A 15,261-nucleotide genomic window follows, 5' to 3' on the forward strand; every position below is an offset into this window, starting at 1 on the left:
CTTCCTCCCCTCCCCTGGCTATGGTGTGGACATAGCTGGAAGCTATACAGATCCACTGCAGCTTGCTACCAGCTGGAAACTGCGCCTGTGCTTTTCGAGGGCAGGATTGTAGGGAAGGAGAGCCGAAGCAGTGCAAATGCAGTTTGCAGCCTCCTGGCCCCAGCACAGCTCCCCATAAGCTGGAGGAGCTGGAGGGCTAAAAGCAGCAGCAGTGGTGCAGGGGCAGGCAAAGCCCCCTGCTAATAAAGTGCCACTGAAGCCATTCAGTCCACATTAGACCAGAGCCAGGAGGTTGAGAAGAAGTGATAGTGGCACAGGCACAGCTGGAAGCTGCACAGCTTCAACCCAGCCAGAAGCAAAGTGCTCCAGCTCCATGGATTGGATCCACTGGCTCTGCAGGCAGTTCTTTCAAACTGAAAGAAGATTCTGACAGTTTTGTAAGCTACTTTTGATCTCCAGACATTCACTTTATATTCATGGAGTGAAATGGATATTTTTTTTTTCCCCACCATTGATACTGACAATTTAAATCTCCATAAGATGACAGAAAACCACAATAAGATACTAAAGCAAAATTTCCTTCAGAACAAGCATTACATTTTGAGGGGTGTCCAGACAGGAATAAAATGAATACATTATACATTATCATCCTTTACCCAGAACCTTACTCTACTGTTCCCAAAAGGTTGCCTTCTTACCTGTACAGACTAGTTTATGGATTCTGCCTTTCCTCCATTTAAGCAAGTCTCCACCTTTGCCACATCCCAGGTCTAACACAGTGATACTGTTCTTCTTCTGTCGTACCTTGTCTATAAATTCTCCTGAAAAAGAGAAACCATGCTTAAGCCCCGTATCGACTAATTCATACAGTGCCAACTTCCCTAAAGCACTGAAATCTGACCATTTTACAATCTCAATGTTGATTTGAGGACTGCAACTTTAAAGTTTCTAAAATACTCTTACAAGGATAGGTGCTAGGATATACATTTTTTCTAAAAATGAATTTCAATCTGCTAATTTGTACTAACCTCTTAACAGCTCTGAAAAAAGAGCAAATACTTCCTATGTTGAACACTTCGTAGACACTGTTTGCCAAGCTTCTGTCTGACATTCTATAGGCATAAAACGGCAGCATCTTCCATTGATAAACAGTGGCGATTAAGAGAGGAAGTCAAAGGAATCTCACCCAGTAAGAAGGTGTTTCCGATCGGAGATACAAAAATATTATTTAAAGTAGTAAGAAACACCTCATAGACGCAAAATCCGAAAGGGGGGAGGGGGCAGGGAAAGTAATGAGAGATTATACTACAGAGTAATTTATTCAAGTAGGTACAAGCACAGGGGATGAAAAAGGACTATACCGAATTTAATTCCAATGCTGTGGTGTTAGCAGCACCAAAGCTAACAGCTCTCTTCATTTTCAAGACTTCTAAAAGTTAATTTCAGAGCTACTTTTAGAAGTGTAGAAAATGAGGTGGCATAGCAGCTGTGAATCTGACTATATCCTCTCAGTTTTCAGCTTCTAATTGCAGCCCTTGGGTAATCACTCTCCCCTCACTGGTTCTGGGGCAGTTGCAGTTACAAAGCAGACAGGAAGTCAGTATGCAGTTAACTAGAGTACAATTAAATTACAGAATTAACAGGAAGGCCAATGTTCCTATGCCCTTAAACAGTTTATGACCTTCTTCAATATGCAGATAATTGATTCTTGCTAAATGTAAGCAATAGGCAAAATATTGGGATAAGAGTAGTGTTAGGCAGTTAAGTAAATTGCGCTCATCTAACACGTCCATAAACAAAGCGCACCATGTTCTATTTTCCAGCTGTAAAGTCACACTGCAAATTCATGTGCTAAACTTTCACTCCGATATCATTTCTTAATTTTAGTGGAATTGGTCTCTCTCTCCTTTATATATACACATCACTCACATAGTATCTTGCATTTTTCAACGTTACACGCTTTTCTTTAAGTGTGGTTCCAATCTACTTAGGAGTTTCTGAACTGTCGGCCTGCCTATCCTAACTGACACTGACATCTTGGGCAACTTCTTTAGCATAAAGTCCAACCCTTCTAGTACCATTATTGAATGATGCTAGGCCCAAAAAAGCTCCTTCTGACAGCTGCAGATGCTTCCATCTTCATGTGATATTTTGCCAATAGTTACCTTTTGTTCAAGATGCTTTAGTTGTCAATCAACATCATAAGGCTCAGATCCAACACTTAAATTCACTCTGAATAAGGCTTTAAAATGAATTCACTAAATGTTTCTAAAAAAACCTAACTATTACCTCTAACTGCTTTCATTTAACCCACTAATTTCTGTAGTGTTACCTCACAAATACTGCCAACTCCTCTGCAAGATCTCTCTATAATCCTCTGGAGTCCTTCTTCTACTTTGTTTAGAGACTTCTTGTAATATTTGCTCTGTTACTTTAAAGCAGTGTATCTTAACACCAAGTTATGCATACCCCTGGGAGATGGGAGGAGTACGCCACTAATTGCAAGATGGTATACAAAAAGAAAGACTGGGAAAGCAGAAAATTGACAGCGTTACTTATTTGATCATCTACAGCAAACTTAGAAGGGGGCAAGATATCAGCTCCCTCCCCTCCAAAAACCTGAGAATACTACTTTGAGTTAAAAGCTGAGTTTTCCAGGTGGTTACAAAGATTTTTTTAACCTGTTCTATTTTCCTTCCTCTAATATTTCCTGGCTTTTCATACCTTTAAAAACAATGATGGGCAACTTTTTAGCCCTGTGGGGTCTGTTTTCAGGTTTCCACTTGGATCCTATCCCATGCTTCTTGAATCAGGCTGCAGTCCCCCAAGCCAATTTAGCAAGTAGGGCTATACTATCCACAGGCCGTGAAAATTGGCAGTAGGGGAGTGGAAATTAAGGCTGCCACCAATCCCCCACTGCCAAAACTTCAGACCCATCAGGAGCCCTGTGGACTGGATGACATTGCTCCATGGGTTAGATCTGGTCCGTGGATTGGGAGTTGAATACTCCTGCTTTAGAATATTAATTACAGCTAGCACAGAAGTATATTTACTTCGTATCTGGACATAGCATCATGTTCACATGCTTACATGTTTCATAGAACTGTTTAGTCTGCATCTAAAGGTATAATCCTTTGACAACTCTTTAATGCAACAAGTGGAGGTCCCATTGTGCTCTTCAGTGCCCCTTGAAAAACTGAGAACCATTAGAGGCCTAAAATGAACTACCATTCTGGGGAAAGATGCACCCTCATGAGAATCAGACAGTAAAAAGTCCTTGCCCATCTCCTTAACACGAGCATATGGCAATGGGACACATTTACATGGAACAAGCAAAATTCAAATGAAAAGTTTTGTGCAGTATCTAACTAGTATTTTGTCCAACATGGACAATTCTAAGCAATAAGGCAGCCATACCAATGAGGACACTCTTCATCCAGTTATTAAAGTTTCGCAGGTAGAAAATGCGACTTTCACTACGTTTTTCTACTCCAACTTCTTGAAGTTCATTATAATGTGCAGCTACAGTTTGCCCATGACCTTCTCCCACGTGCTGTAGAAAATGAAAGACAAAAGAATTACATGAGGAATGGTGAAAAAATGTTAAACTGTTTTAATTAAAGTAATCCTGGTTAAACATGGGGCTTAAAACAAAAGAACAATAATAAAAAACAGAAGCAATGGTAACATTCAGTGGCTTTGTTTACCTAATATTTCCCTGTCCCTCAGTACTTTAAAACTAGACAAGGTGGAAACTCCCTTAAAAGCCCACTACCAGTGACCAGTTAGTCCAATGGATTTATGCAAGGCATCTTTTTCTCACCAAAAAGAGATTTAAATTTGTGACAGTTGTACCCACTGCTCAAAGATTGATCAGTTTTATCCTTCTGAAAAACAGCACACAGAAAAGCATTATTCCAAATCTGAACTTAAAAAAATCTGTCACAGAAACAACATTCTAAATTTAGGCCCACAACAGGTGCATAAATACTGCTTATTTAATCCAAATGCCAGCCAGCTGGAATTGTTTAATCAAAGCCTCAGATAGGAATCACTACTAAAATACCAACATCTTCTAACAGCCTTTGTGACTCTGGGAGGAATAAGCATGGGAAGAGAAAGGGAAAAAAAAGACACCAATGACTCTATGCCTCTATACTCTGCACTGCTAGTTCTAGTAATTCTGTCACAAACGGTGCTATTTCCCTCTCAGTCAAGGACCTGTGATTCAAGATACAGATGGGCTTTACTTATGTAGGAAGGTTCCCTCTTCCTCCCCCTTCCAACTAATTCAGTGATACACACAGAATAAGGTAAAAATGGTCTTGGGCTATATGGAATCTCATGCATACACTTTTCAATGAGTTTTGTAGAATTATGGTATAAACAAAAAGAAAGTGAAAGGTTCTTATTAGTCAAAATGCGAATACATCCTGTAACCTTCGAGCTATTAAGTGGCTTGCACCACTATAAAAGAACTCCCTATAAAAAGTGTACTTCAGGTATTACATCATTACAAGAGCTGCTAAAAGAGACGAGTTTAATAACGGTCTGCACTATATAGTCAACATTTTTGTATTTCAGGCAATTTTGTTGATTAACCATAGAAAACAATCTACTTGATCCTACTGACTGCAGAAAATCCTCCTTAATTATGATACAAGGTCTTACGTACCAATACTGTAGTTCTTTTAGCTGAAACAACATTAATGAGATCATGCTACCTACTACAATGTATGTATCATATTAGCCAAAATTTAATATACAAGAGCAAATCTGAACAAAGGACTGTAAGAGGGAAGACAGGCACTCTCTCAAGATGGAAAACACTGAGTTCCTTAAATTAGGGCTGAATGCATCTGAAGACCCTAACTACAGCATGCCCTACTGTGCAAATTAGTGTTCGCACACAGACTGAGTAACAGTCCCAAAAGAGATTCCATTTTCCTATCTAGTTAAGTATTTTATTTTCTTCTCTCACACTGTCTTAAGTACAGTAAAAGTTCTGTTAACCGGCATCTTACAAGCCGGCATGTTCTACTAACTGGCATGCCGGCTTATAAGATAAAGTGAAACCAGAAGAGCCCACTGTGGCACTTCCAGTTTCTCCGAGCCCCCACGGCCCAGGGCAAAGCAGACTGCGCTGCCAAGCCCCCGTGGCCCGGGGGCATAACAGGCTGTACGGGGCTGTGCAGGGCCCACCTCCCTGTTCCGTGGGGCCCGCAGGGCCCATGGGAGGGGTGGCAATGTGGTGCGGTGGGAGAGGTAGAGGGATGCCCCAAATGCAGTGGAAGAAGTGGCAGCCAGGGCCGCTCAATTAACCAGCATATTTTGTCATTCCGGCATCCCCCATTCCCGGGGGATGCCGGATAACAGAGCTTTTACTGTAATACTAAAATATCACATGTCTAGAGAGGCCTGTAAATCCTCCAGCACTCTCCCATGATGATCATCATCCCAAGATTAAAGTGTAGCAACCAACTGGGCTAGCATGGCAAGGTCCATGATACACAGGGAAGTGATCACATTCCAGCCACCTATGATTTCTCAGCCCATATACAGTTCAGTCAATAAGAGACAGCATTCAGCAAAAGTCAAGCACGTGACTTGAGCTCATTTCTATGGATCCACTGCAAGATACCTTAACCACTCTGCCACCGCATCCTTTACTAATCATACCAAAGTGGCTTTAAAAGTACATTTTATAAAAATGTAAGACACTGATATTACAATAAGTGCAAAATACCATACCACGATGTAGGATGACTTAACATTAAAAAAATCATATTGTACAAAGGCCCAGGACTTACTGTCCACAGATCTGGATCAATGTCAGGAAAACAAAAATCCTACACTTTTGCTAGATTGAAGAACTAGTTATCATTTTAAATGTGGACATTTTAAGAATCACAAGAAATGTATGTTCTATCACAGCACTTGTTTTCAGCCCTGGAATATTCCAAGATCTCAGAAATATTACAGTTACATTCTATCATCTTTCTTCCCCTTCCTTTAGTTCCGAAGTAGCATCTGCAACTAGTGTTTGAAAGATGCACACAATTAATGTTTCCATTTGGTGGTTTATGAGACATTAACTGCTGAGATTATAGTAATATGGTAAACTTTATTAAACCCAGGCTTTGAAAAAAAGATTTGAATCCTTATCTATTGTTCATCTACAACTCAAAATAGATAATACTTACTACTTTTCTAGAATCATCTTCAAATTCATGTTTTCTATTTCTTGAAACCTTGTGCTGATGACCACCAGTATCTTCCTTTTCTTTTTCAGCAAAAGACCCTCTACCTGAACTTGAACTATTATCATCCAAATTGGCAGAAGACTCTGCCACCAAAGCTGGTCTATCTGCTTCTTCAACTGAGCTCTTCATTAAATCTTGTTCTGCAACCGTGGTTAAATCAGCCATCTTTGTTAGATTTTATTCCTCTTGTCCCTTTAGTTAAAAGCAACCAGTGTTGTTTTTTTTCATACAAAAATTCTGCAAATCAAAGGAAAGATATTACTTTCAACATACCACAGATACTTATTATAGTAATCTCTTAAGTGTTTCATCATTCAAGTGCTATAAAAGAAAGTTAAATATAGTTGTTTGCTACAGACAATTTACAGTCTAAATATCACAAATGATAAGAATAGGAGATAAAAAGTAACAAGTTCAATCAAGTAATATTTTATTGCAAAAGCTAAATTTACATGAGTTGCTATTCTCTGGTTCATTTTTGTGGCTATTCCTCTATTATACATTTCTTTACTGTTTGTCCTGTATCGTTATCCTGCACATGAGATTTTCATCAACAGAAAGACTATTTCGCACAAGTAACACATTCCCAAATAAGATACAGCAGCTTGTTTCAGAAAGGCAGAATGAAGGAAAAGATCTTTCTCTGAAGATACTGATAGGCAGCAGTAACCAAGGCTAGAAATAGACACGTCAAATGAAGAGGATCAGCTGTGCTGCGATATGGGTGACTAGGCAAAGCACACATACCCCCTTGTTCTATCCTTGATATTGCCACCCGGAGAGCTGGCTGAACAGCAAAGCACTTTTCCCCATTGCCCCAGACACATGGCGTGGGTCAGTGGCAGTAGGGAAATAGGGTTTTCCACACCCAGCCAGCACCAGCAGGCTCAGCAGGGAAAGTGCCACAAAGGTAACAGACATCTGTCACAATAAAGCAGCAGAATCTATTACCACCCCTTCCTGCACCACTGATTTCCCAGTTACGTGTCACAACAAAGGGTAAAGCCATCTTTTTGCTCAGCAGTTGCAGCACCTTAAAAAAACATGAAGGCACCACAAATGAGACATCAGAAGACGTCTGTTCTCAGCGTAAGCAGCAGCTTCTGCAGCATTAGCCTCTGCCAGGGGAAAGAGAAAGTGTCCATGAAGAGCAGCTAGGGAGCCCCTCCGTACTTTACTGTGATGCCTCCTGTGCAGTGTTACTTTTACTTTCCCCGTGCAGAAGCAGAAACTGCTATTACCATATTTTCTCATTTATACCACACACTCCATAGATTCCATAGACATTAGGGCTGGAAGGGACCTTGCAAGATCATCGAGTCCAGCCCCCTGCCCACAATGTACAGCAGCTGAATCTTAGATAACGGGTGCATACGTATACAAGAAAATAAAATAAAATAGAATAAGTAAAATATGAAAACAGAATTTTAAAAATAAATTGTGAGAAAGATCCAGGGCTGGCATAGTAGCTGAGTGTAGCTCATTCTTTCAGTAATCAGTCTTCTTCCTGTTTCATCTCTTTAAAAAGAGATGTGCGCAGTCCTAACTAGGATTGGTAATGGTACAGCCCAGATAGCTCCCTTTTCACTTATGATTAAGGGTATGTTTATCATTACGACCCTTGATAAATCCATGGCATGTCCGTACTTTGAATACCGTACCTGGTTCTGGTCCCTGCACCTCAAAAAAATAGAACTAGAGAAAATTTGGAGAAGGGCAAGAAGGATGATCAGTGGTATGGAGGGTCTTGTTCATGAGGACAAACAAAAGAGGCTAGGCCTATTCAGTTTAGAAAAGAGATGCGGGGGTTTACAACATACTAAATAGCAAAGTGAAATTAAATAGGGATTTATTATTTACTCTCTCACAATGCAAGAACTAGGGGTCATAAAATGAAACTAATAGGGAATACGTTTAAAGCGCCCAAAAAGAAGTTAATTTTCACACCATGTGTAATTAAAGTGTAGAACTTGTTGCTACCAGATGTTGTGGAACCTAACAGTTAGGCTAGATTCAAAAAGGGATTGGACAAATTCTTGGAGGAAAGGGGGATCTGTAGCTATTGAGCACGGGAGTTAGGGTTACAGCCTCCAAATCAGAGCTTCCTGGACCTCAAATGCTAGAGGCTGCAAGTGAGAGAGAAATAACAATGGGGAAAAAAAAACCCCAATGCCAAAAAAATGGCAATTCTTATGTAATCTGCCTCCGTGCCACACATGAAAACACTGTAGTGAAGCATACCTTGTCTACTCACTCCCACTAAGGCGTACTCCAAAGCCCAGAAACAAAGCCATGTACCTGCTGTAGAAAGGCTAAGAGCAGTTACCCTTTATACTAGCTCCTCTGCTTCATTTCTGGAACGTACTGAAGGGCACAGGTGGGGCTGTGCCTCTGTACGGTAACCCCTGCGGCACTGCGTCCCAGCTCCCCCATGCCCCTGGAATTGTACGATGACCCCCCAGCCACATCCTGCCTGGCTCCAAACGCCTGTGGTCAGGGCGTGGAAACTCATGGGGCATCTCTGCCTCACGGAGCAAGGAAACAAAGCGAAGGGGTACTGAGCGGGAGAGGGCACCTTGGGAACCGAGTCTGCCCCTCACCCCATGAGGCAAGTGCTGTGGGCCTGACTAGTGGATGGATGACACTGGGGCAGGGGGCGGCAGTGGTGGCGCCACAACTCAGACTCCATTGAGGACCCCTTGCCAGGCTCTGGCTCCAGCAGAGACGCGCACCTTGAGGACAAACCACACAAGGGACACACAAGCTTCCGTGAAGCTTGCAGCTTGCTCGCCACAGGGTAGCGCTGGCTGCACAGGATCTCCAGAGGGTCTGCAGGCGGGGAGCTGGGGAGCCTGAGGCCATGCACAGGGCAGCCCAGGGAGGACACAACCCCCACCCCGCATTGTTGTGCAATGGGGGGAGGGGCCACGGGAGGGGCGGCCCCACAGGCCCACGCGCGAGGTGGGGGCTGACTTTGTGACGTCACGGTGAGTCTAGTGGGTGAGGGGCGGGCAACTCTTCCCCTGCCCCCTTGCGCAGCCGCAGAAGAGGCCCTCCAGAGCAGCTGCGACAATTAGAGCATCGGCATCGACCCCGCTCCCATCCCCCCATTTCTGCCATGCCCGCCGCGCCCCCACCCCCTTCCAGCCCTCCGATTGGCCCGAGCGGAGCTGCCCCGCGCCGCGCTCACCTAGCGGGCTCCGCCGACATTCTGTTTGCGGAAGTGACGCGCGCCGAATGCGCACGTTACACGCGTCACCACCGCTGGGGAGTGGGGGCCAATGGGAGGTATGCGGAGGGGGAGGGCCCCGGCCGCACGCCCTGGACGTCACTCGGGCTGTGCCGGACTACCAGGAGGCTTTGCGCGGGGCATGCGCAGCGCGGTCAGCTGGGGGGCGGGGTGTGGCTGGTATTGGCGCATGTTCCTCTGGCTCGGGGGCCCAGGCGCGCCTGCTCACGCGGGAGCTCGGGCAGGACCGACGGCGTCTCCGGCAGGTACAGACCGCAGCGGCTGCCCTCCCGTCTCACTGGCCAGGGCCTGTGGCGGGGTGTGTCGGGAGTCCCGCGGGCGCCGGACCCAACCCCCAGCCCGTTCGCTCGGTCTCGTAGCGCGGGAGGCAGCAGCCCGGCCCCGCGCGCGCGCTCGCTCGCTCGCTCTTCTCCGTCCCTCTCTGGGCCTGCCCCGCCTGTCCCCGGGGAAGGAGAAAAGGCTCCACCCTGGGGCGAGCCCCGTGCGGGAGGCCGCGCACCGGGTCTTCAATGCGGAAGGATCGTATTGGAAGCTCCAAATGATCCTCTTTGCTGGAAAACTACCGTAGGCTGAGAAAAAAAATGCAAATAAATCTTTACTTTCCGTTGCTCGCTGTAACTTGCCACTGAGCGAGTGAGAGAGACCTGGGGCGTCCAAGTTGAAGCATTTCTCTATTACAGTGCTGATGGCAAACCCCAAAGTCAGTTAAGACTCTCTGAGAGTGACTTAAGTTTTGCGGGTGCTGCATCAGTGAGCGGCCTCAAAAACGATCGCATGCTTTGAACACTTTTACTGTTCTTGATCGTACGTCGTACAAGGGTTGAAACGATTGTACGAATATGGTGATTATCATACACTGGGTAACGCTGGTGGGAGTCATCGTTTCGCGGAAGCCTTTGTTCTGGTGACTCTGGTAAGTTGGCCGTTTAGCCTCCTTTAGCTACTGCCTTTTCTCAGGTGGTGAGCCTCCAGCTTGAAACAAAATCTGCCTCTGGCTTTCTTCCTGCCTGGTCCCTACTGGGCCCAGTTGAGATTTTGGGGAATTTTCATCCTGCACCGTCGTGCCTCATCTGCCCCTTCTTATTTCCCCAGAGCCACAGCAGAAGTGGCAGCTAAAACTGAATACGACAGGGCGGATTATGCCAACTGCCCAAGTTGGTCTGTGGGAATTTCTTAGTCATCTGTTAGTAGTAATGAGGGGACGTGACATGTCTAAGGATCAGATTGAGGGCAGCAGCCTCATTGTTGTCTCTGTTCAGCCTGATGACCTTCCCACTTTGCAACGTGGGTGCGAGCTCAACCACTGAGCAGTAGCAGCGCTCCAAAGGCCTGCCTGGCCATGGCAGGGCGGCCATATTTCCCCCAACCCTGCAGCTTTCTAAGGTAGAGTCCTAGTGTCCCATCTTTCTGTACCTCTAAGTGTATCCCCAAATGTCCTAGTGGCTCACATGAGTCAGGGTCATTTTGTGAATCCTGGAGGGGAGAACTCTGCACTGATGTGGTCATAGTAATTTGAATACAGGTTTCCCTCGCTTTATGTGGATTCTGTGTGCTAATTTGCTTTTATGCAATGACCCTTTTTATACCAAGAATTCTTTATGTGCAAGGTAAATTCACTCTTATGCGATTGTTGTGGTGGAAGCCTGCAGTCAGCTGCTTTGTGCGGTGCATTGTGGGAGTGACGCGCACTAAAATATAGTCTCCTGTATGGATCTGTGCTCCTTGCCTGTTATCTGCGATATGTGTTTCTGTAGTTGCCATCCATATTATGATAGTGCTCTGTGCTTGTGTGTACTGTCTGCTGTTGGTGAATACCAAAATTGTCTTGTAAAAGTGGTAGAAATGGGTCTGTGGGTCAGTACAGTCGAGTTCTTGAAGCCTATCCCTATTTGTTACATTGTAAAGTGGGTTACCTTTATGCGAATTCAAGTTATGCATGTTTTCTAGGAATGCATGTATAGCATAAAGCAAGTGAAATCTTATATGTCTTTGTGGTGTGGCTGTTCTCACCTGTGCCTGGTTAACCTGGGTGCCCAGACCTAAATGCTAGTGGCCAGAGTTAATTGCAGTGAAAATATCCTTTATCCTTGCATCTTTTCATGAAATCCTTCTCCCTTATGCTATTCCCCAGAGCTCTCCTTTCTCCCCTCCTGCATTGTTTTATTGGTAATACTGATGACTAGTAATACTCTTAACAAGGTGGGGGTAACCTTTATGAAAGGCATGCTGCAAACTAGCCCTGCACCCCCCTGGATGCCACTCTTAACTCCCTTCTGCTACCCAGTCTGCTGCTCTGCTTTCTGTTTCCTTCCCTGTGTTCCTTGCCTCATCTGCTGCTCTCTTTCTGCCTTCTGCTTTCCTGCCCTCTCTGCCACTGTTGCTTCCTGCTATTGATCTGCTCTGTACCACACAGGCTGCAGGTTGCCCACCACTGCTTTAACAAGTGCCACATGCTCTTATTTTCGCTCACTGGAGAACCAGAGACTTGATTCTTCCTCCTGCAGTACAAGGTTGAAACCTCAAAATGGCGGGGGGAACTAGTTAGCTAAACAACATGTGCGAGTCAGCCTATTTGGGTAGGAGTCATTTTCCTGGCTTGCTTTCTGGACTTGTCCTTGAGAGAGAGACTTCCGTAATGCTCATGCCTGGTACGCATGAATTATTAACACTTTTATGGAGATAATTACATCAGAAAAAATAGTTATGCCAGTAAAAGTCCTGGTGTATGTGCTTTTATTACCAGCATAATGCCACCTGTATGAGGAATGCTTGAGGTTGCAGGGAAAGATTTAATTCTAATCCAGCAGTTTATATAACCACAGCAAGAAGTGAACATTTCACTTTTTGGTTTCTTTTCCTTCTCGAGGTGCAAAGTGGTAGGACAAAGGGCCCCCTGTTTTCTGCACATCTTTCAAAGATCAGACGCATGGATCTTCTCATTAGTGAGTTGCTGCGTTTTCTTTCTCCTAACAGCCACCAGCTCTGCTTTTAATCAGAATGTTTTGGATTCCAAGAAGGGAATGGGAATCAAAATGGGCTCCCATATGGCAAAAATCAGAGTGGTCAGCCTAGTTTGTGCTGCAGTTAAAGCATTCCTAGACCTCCATAGTTATTGGAGAGGACCAGCATGTTTTGCAGGAAGAAAGTGGGGAAGCTTCCAAGAAGGCAAGTTCTCTCCTTGCAGCTTAAACCAGGGCTGTCTTTAAGGAGAGAGGCAGGGTAGATTTGCACCTTGTACACTAATTAGACCTCGTCAGACTGCCACAGGGTATAACACATAGGGGAAAGTGAGAAGTCCACAGGGAGACGTGTGAAAACTGCATCAGAAAGGTGTTGGTGTGCAGCATTGGAATCCACAGTATGAATTACACTAAGAAAAGTTGATGGTAAATCATGCAACTGTTTTCCCTAGATCCATAGATTTGGGCAATACTGATGGCTTCTGGTATAATAGAGAAAGTACAGGTAAGTGCTGTTATATTTATTATGAGTGATTTTAGTGCTGTCTTGTGTTCCACTTCACTGAGGCGGAAAAGAAAAATGCAGTAAATTGAAAGAGGCTTTTGGCCATTTCCTAGGCAGACATAATGTTATATATAAAACAACTAGCATGAGAGGTGCTAAGAGAAAGGGAAAACAGTTCCAAGTTTCATTACTTCAGTTCAGTCTTGTTGTATACCATAGGTACTAAATGTTAACAAAAGAAATAAATTGCCGCACAGTTACTGGCGTAAGAGACACTAATTTATGAATACAGCTTCAGCTTTACCCAACTGTACTCTCAAGTGCAAGTGAGAATGCAGGAAGCCATAAAGGGAAAGCAATGTGATTTGTATGGTGACAGCATATAGGAGACTATTACATAATGCTGATTATGACAAAAGTGAAAAGAGTAGTCAAACCAAATTTGACATAAGCACAGTTAAGGATTTTAATGCATTTTAATAAGGGAATAAGGGAAAAGCTATAGAAGACGGCAAACACAAATCCAAATGATCAGAACCTCATATTAAAAATGTATGCTGAGACTCCAGTGACTGTAATTCCAACAAAAGTTATAACGGAGCCAGAATGGAGATCTGTAGAGACCAAATTAGACTCTATATAGGATTACTAATGCTACATTACATGTTTACAGCTAGTTCTTTAGGAAACTGAACAAGTTATAGGAAGTTCTTCACCATATTAAATGTAGAAACAAGCGCTCTTGTTAGGGTTGCCAAGGACTACACCAGTTGGAGCAAGTTGAATGCATCAGTGGCAAAAAGCAAACTACATGAGGTAGCCACATATGTTCACAGGGTTAAGAAACCTGTTAAGGGAAAGCCATCAGCAACTTGCTTTGTTACAGCTTCATTTTGTATCACTATACCCTTGCTAGGGAAAGCAAACAAAATAAATCCCATACCTTCCATTCTCATTATTTTTCTGATAGAAGAACCTTTGGACACATATACAAGGATGAGAGAAGCCTAAAGCAAAAATCCACATTTGGTTGAACTAGAGGTGCACCGATATATCGGTTGCCTATTGGACGAGCACTGATAAAAGGGAAATGACATTATCGGCTTTTTTTGGCTATTGTAGCCAATAATGTTTACCAAAAATTATGCCTTCTGGCCAGGGCCCCAGATACCTGGGTTCCCTCCTGCAAGCTGGGGTGACCTTGAGCACAGAGGGCCCAATCCATTTTCCATCCTCGCCCCCATCCCCTTGCTGGGCTGGAGCAGAGCAGAGTAGCTGGGGCAGTATCCCAGCATCTGGAGTCATGTGGACTGCAGGCTGGGGCTGGGGTGGGTTCTGTAAAAGGCAGCAAGTGCTACAGAGACATGACTGGGGCAGGGAGGGGCAGGTGGAGCCCAGCATACTTCAGCCCACAGTGCCCAGGGGTCTGTGCCCCAGGAGCTGGAGACAGAGCCTGGCAGGGGCCGAGGCAGCTGCTCTCCCCACCTCTGCTGCATGCAGCAGGGTCCTCCCTTGACAGCTCTGCCCACCCAGATCCTGACCTGCCCAGGGCAGGGTCCATTCAGCTTCCCCAGCAAGGCACAGGGGCTTGTCCTGCCCCTGGCAGCTGGAGAACCAGGAGGAGAAGAGGCCCTTACCCTGCTGGAATCCAGCTCCCAGTACCTGGAGCCTGACTACAGGGGAGGAGTGGCCCAGTTTCCCCAGGCCTGAAATGGTCCCATGGCCTTACCCTGGGCTGAGGCAAGAGAGCCAGGGAGCCTGGCCCAGAGACCACCCAGCACTGGGCAGCCAGGAAGGCTCACACCTTGCCCCTCAGCCCTGCTGGGCAGGATCAGGCAGCTGCCTGCAGGCTAGGGTTCAAGGGCATCATGCAGAAGAGCAGGAACTGAAGGGCTCTGCACAGCCAGTCATAGGCACTGCTAGGCCAGCCCCACATGCTGCAACTGGCACAGGCACTTTTACACATGCTCCAACAGTTGCTGTAATTAAAGTGCCACAGTGTCTCGTGTATCAGCATCCTTGCACATAAAAATGGTGGCGGGGGCACTTTGAACTAAAGCTTGTTTTACAAGCTTTAGTTCAGGCGTTCCCACCACCATTTTTAAGAGCAGGGACGGAAATGTACGAGAGACAGGAGGCTGCTGGAGTGTGCCAAAAAGAAAAGGTTTATACATGTCAGTATTTTAAAGTGCCTTTCATAGTTTCATAGTAGCTAGGGTCAGGAGGGACCTGAACAGATCATCTAGCCTGACCCCCTGCCACAGGCAGGGATGAATGCTGGGG

The 15,261-nt window shown here is 45.0% G+C and overlaps 2 protein-coding genes across 11 annotated transcripts in view; one reads left to right on the forward strand and one right to left on the reverse strand.

Moving 5' to 3' along the window:
• The window catches only part of RNMT (RNA guanine-7 methyltransferase), a 26,548-nt gene extending 16,958 nt beyond the window's left edge, over positions 1-9,590 (reverse strand). Inside the window, exons 1-4 of the mRNA XM_006024111.3 lie at positions 9,454-9,590; positions 6,204-6,500; positions 3,418-3,553; positions 699-821 (exon numbers count right to left, since the gene is read on the reverse strand). Coding sequence (XP_006024173.1) covers positions 699-821; positions 3,418-3,553; positions 6,204-6,428 — 484 coding nt within the window. The 5' untranslated portion in view covers positions 6,429-6,500; positions 9,454-9,590. The remainder of the gene's footprint in view (positions 1-698; positions 822-3,417; positions 3,554-6,203; positions 6,501-9,453) is intronic.
• Positions 9,591-9,626: 36 nt separating this feature from the next.
• FAM210A (family with sequence similarity 210 member A) overlaps positions 9,627-15,261 on the forward strand; it is a 42,159-nt gene continuing 36,524 nt past the window's right edge. For 3 of the 10 annotated variants that reach the window (XM_025204737.1, XM_025204732.1, XM_025204739.1), the window contains exons 1-3: positions 9,632-9,758; positions 12,380-12,455; positions 12,926-12,978. The gene's annotated coding sequence lies outside the window, so the exon portion shown is untranslated. The other 7 variants (XM_025204733.1, XM_025204740.1, XM_025204734.1 and 4 more) reach the window with 6 other exon arrangements.

This window comes from Alligator sinensis, unplaced genomic scaffold (assembly GCF_000455745.1).
Source record: "Alligator sinensis unplaced genomic scaffold, ASM45574v1 scaffold515_1, whole genome shotgun sequence".
In the NCBI taxonomy this organism is placed as follows: domain Eukaryota; kingdom Metazoa; phylum Chordata; order Crocodylia; family Alligatoridae; genus Alligator; species Alligator sinensis.